We start from the raw sequence: 3,243 nt of genomic DNA on the forward strand, positions 1-3,243 counted from the left end.
TCTATATATAGGTTCCTCATGAGTACAATTAAGTATTCTGGAATTCCCATTCTTCTCAATGTTATCCATAATTTGTTATGATCCACAAAATTGAATGTTTTTGCATAGTCAATAAAACACATCGAGTTATTTCTGACTCATAATGACCCTTCCTTGGATTTCTGAGGCAGAATCTCTATGGAAGTAGATTGCCCAATCTTCCTTCTGAGGAGTGACTTGTGGGTTTCAACTGCCAGCCTTCTGGTTATTAGTCAAAAGCCTTAGGCACTACGTCACCAGTACTCACATATGTATGTATATTTAAATAAGAAACAATACTGTTGTTCGTATGTGCCTTAGTTGCCTAGTGATTTTGTAGTACACATATCACAAGTGTTTGGCTTTAAATAACATGAATTTATTATCTCATAGTTTTGGAGGTTGAAATTTGAAACCCGGACATTGGCTCTATCCAATTGTTGGTAGACCTTGTTGGTAACCCTTGGAATTCCTTAGTGTTCCTTGGTATTTATTGGTCTTATTTGGTATTCCTTGCTGTCTGCTCCCCAACACCCCATGTATCTCTATGTCTATTATACTTTTCTCATAAGACACTACTTAGAAGTGATTAGATTTAATGCCCATAGCACTGTGGTATGACTTCATTAACACAACAAAAGAAAAAGCCTATTTCCAAACAAGGTCATATTTACAGGTACAGGAATTAAGACTGCAATACGTATTTGGCTGGGGGCAAAAAGGATAGGAGACACACAATTCAGTCAACAATACCATGATATCTAATATAGACCAGCTCATTTTAGGCATAGTTCAAACCCACCAGCCACTCTTTGAAAGGAAGATTGGGCAACTACTTCTGTAATGATACTGCCTTGGAAACCCAAGGAGAGGTTGCTATGAGTCAGACCCAACTTGACAGCAGTGAGTTTGGTTGGTTTTTGTTTTAGCCATCTATGATAGATATAAGGAACCCTGGCTCAATAGGAGCTCTTGTGGCACAGTGCTCGGTTGCTAACCAAAAGATAGGTAGTCAGAAACTACTGGCTGCTCCATGGGAGAAAGCTGTGGCAGTGTATTTCTGTAAAGATTTACACACTTGGAAACTCTGGGGGGAAGTCCTACTCTGTCCTATAGGGCCCTATTGTGATGGAAGTGTTTTTTGTTTGTTTGTTTGTTGTTTATTTTCTCAATGGTTAAGTGCTTGACTGCTAACTGTAAGGTTGGTGGTTTGAATTCACCTGCAGCTCCATGGACAAAAGACCTAGTGGTCTGTTCCTGTAAAGATTACAGTATAGAAAACGGTAAGTTGTAGTTATATTCTGTTATATAGGAATAAACTCGATGGCAATGGGTTTTTGGTATGATATACTAGTTAACTAATTGGGGGAAATTTTATATAGAAAGAAATTCAAACTGTGGGAAAGTAGATCAGCTAAAGTCAAAGTTAGAAGGAAGTAGTCTGTCTCATTCCAAAAAGTTCTGAAAGAGTCATAAAATTTATGAATATTTAAATTTATAGAAGGGAATATAAAATTAATTTTAAGTAATATAAGATATATTTTAATTTTATAGTATATATACATAGGAATAATAGGAAAATAAGAAAGACAATTTGAAGAGACACATGGGATAAAAATAGGGAGAGTGGGGGGGAAAGATCAAAAAATTATAAGTCAATTAATTTGACAAATACTTATTAAATACTAAGTATGTTTATACAATTCAGGAAAATGCATAGCCTTTTAGAATTAAACAAGTTATTATAGATGTCAGATTTTATGCACTGTGACTATGTAGGAGGTAAAATAGTTTGGATGGGATTTTTTGGACAGTCAGATTTCTCAAAAACTTACACTGTTTCATTAATTTTTTAAGTGAAAGGTGTTATGAGCATGCAACACACGTAATAAATGTTTCTTAACAAATGGAAATTGCCACAACTTGGTTCTTCATCTGCAGATCTTCTAGATCCTTTCTAGGAGTCTTCTCAGGGCTCCTTTGACATCCTTATTTCTCAGGGTATAAATGAAGGGATTGAGGGTGGGTGTGATTATGGAATAGAAAAGGGAGATAAACTTGCCCTGCTCTTGGGAGTAGCTGGAAGGGGGCTGCAGATACATGCAAATGGCAGGTATGTAGAAGAGGGAAACAACCAACAGGTGGGAAGTACAGGTCCCAAAGGCCTTATGTCGTCCCTTCGAAGACTGGATCCTGAGCACTGCACGGGCAATGAAGCCATAGGAGAGAAGAATGAGACCTAGGGGAACTAGCACAAAGAAAGCCACCACCACAGCTAATGTAGCATCATTCACAGCTGTGTCAGCACATGACAACTTGATCATGGCTGGCACCTCACAGAAGAAGTTGTTTAGCACCTCCCGCCCACAAAAAGGCAACTGCACAGTCAAAGTCACCTGAACTAGGGAGTTGCCAAAGCCACTGACCCAGGCCACAGCCACAAGCATCTGGCAGAGAGAGTGATGCATGATAACAGCATACCGGAGTGGTTTACAGATGGCCACATAACGGTCCAGGGCCATGGAAGCTAAGATGATGCATTCAGTGCCACCCAACCAGTGAAAAACAGCATACTGCACTGTGCAGCCACCATAGCTGATGGTCTTCCTGGAGCTGCCCATATTAAAGAGCATTTGTGGGACTGTGGTAGTGGTGTAGCAGAGGTCCAGGAAGGAAAGATGGCTGAGGAAAATGTACATGGGTCTATGGAGCTGGGCATCTAGCCTGGACACCAGGATGATGGCAATGTTGCCCAACATGGCCAGAATATAAGACACCAGAAGAATCACAAAAAGAGGACGTTCCAACCATGGCCTGTCAGAGACACCCAGCAGGATGAAGTTCTTAGGGGAATTCCAAAAGAAACTCTGGTTGTCACTATTCATACTGATGCATTATCTGACATCTGTAATAAATTGAGAACATTGGAAGGGAGAAAACTTAAGAGAAGGAATTAATGTTCTTCCTTGATAGACATTTCTGTGTCTATTCTTTCTTACTAAGGTTAGACCCTTTCTGATATTGTTTTCCTCTGTAGAGACACTTGTAGAACAGTCAGACCAGGAGTCAGACCAGCTGCAAGCATGTCCTTTATCTACATTCTACTCTGTGACCTTGACTATGCCATTTTAATGAGTCAGCCCTGACTCATAGCGACCCCTCCTTGGGTTTCCGAGGCAGTATCACTACGGAAGTAGGATTGCCCAACCTTCCTTCCGAGGAGTG

At 40.1% G+C, this 3,243-nt stretch overlaps 1 protein-coding gene across 1 annotated transcript; it reads right to left on the reverse strand.

The window, feature by feature from the left end:
• Positions 1–1,964: 1,964 nt before the first annotated feature.
• LOC103212915 (olfactory receptor 2B11-like) lies at positions 1,965–2,903 on the reverse strand. Its single transcript, XM_007958836.1, has one exon. The coding sequence runs from the start codon at positions 2,901–2,903 to the stop codon at positions 1,965–1,967; it is 939 nt and encodes a 312-aa protein (XP_007957027.1).
• Between the last annotated feature and the right edge of the window lie 340 nt (positions 2,904–3,243).

The sequence above is a fragment of the Orycteropus afer genome, unplaced genomic scaffold (genome assembly GCF_000298275.1).
Source record: "Orycteropus afer afer isolate SDZICR_OR568_19922 unplaced genomic scaffold, OryAfe1.0 scaffold01156, whole genome shotgun sequence".
NCBI lineage: Eukaryota > Metazoa > Chordata > Mammalia > Tubulidentata > Orycteropodidae > Orycteropus > Orycteropus afer.

Excerpts from the sequence above, each read along its gene's own strand:
- LOC103212915 (XM_007958836.1), bottom strand. The coding sequence starts at position 2,903 with ATGAATAGTGACAACCAGAGTTTCTTTTGGAATTCCCCTAAGAACTTC.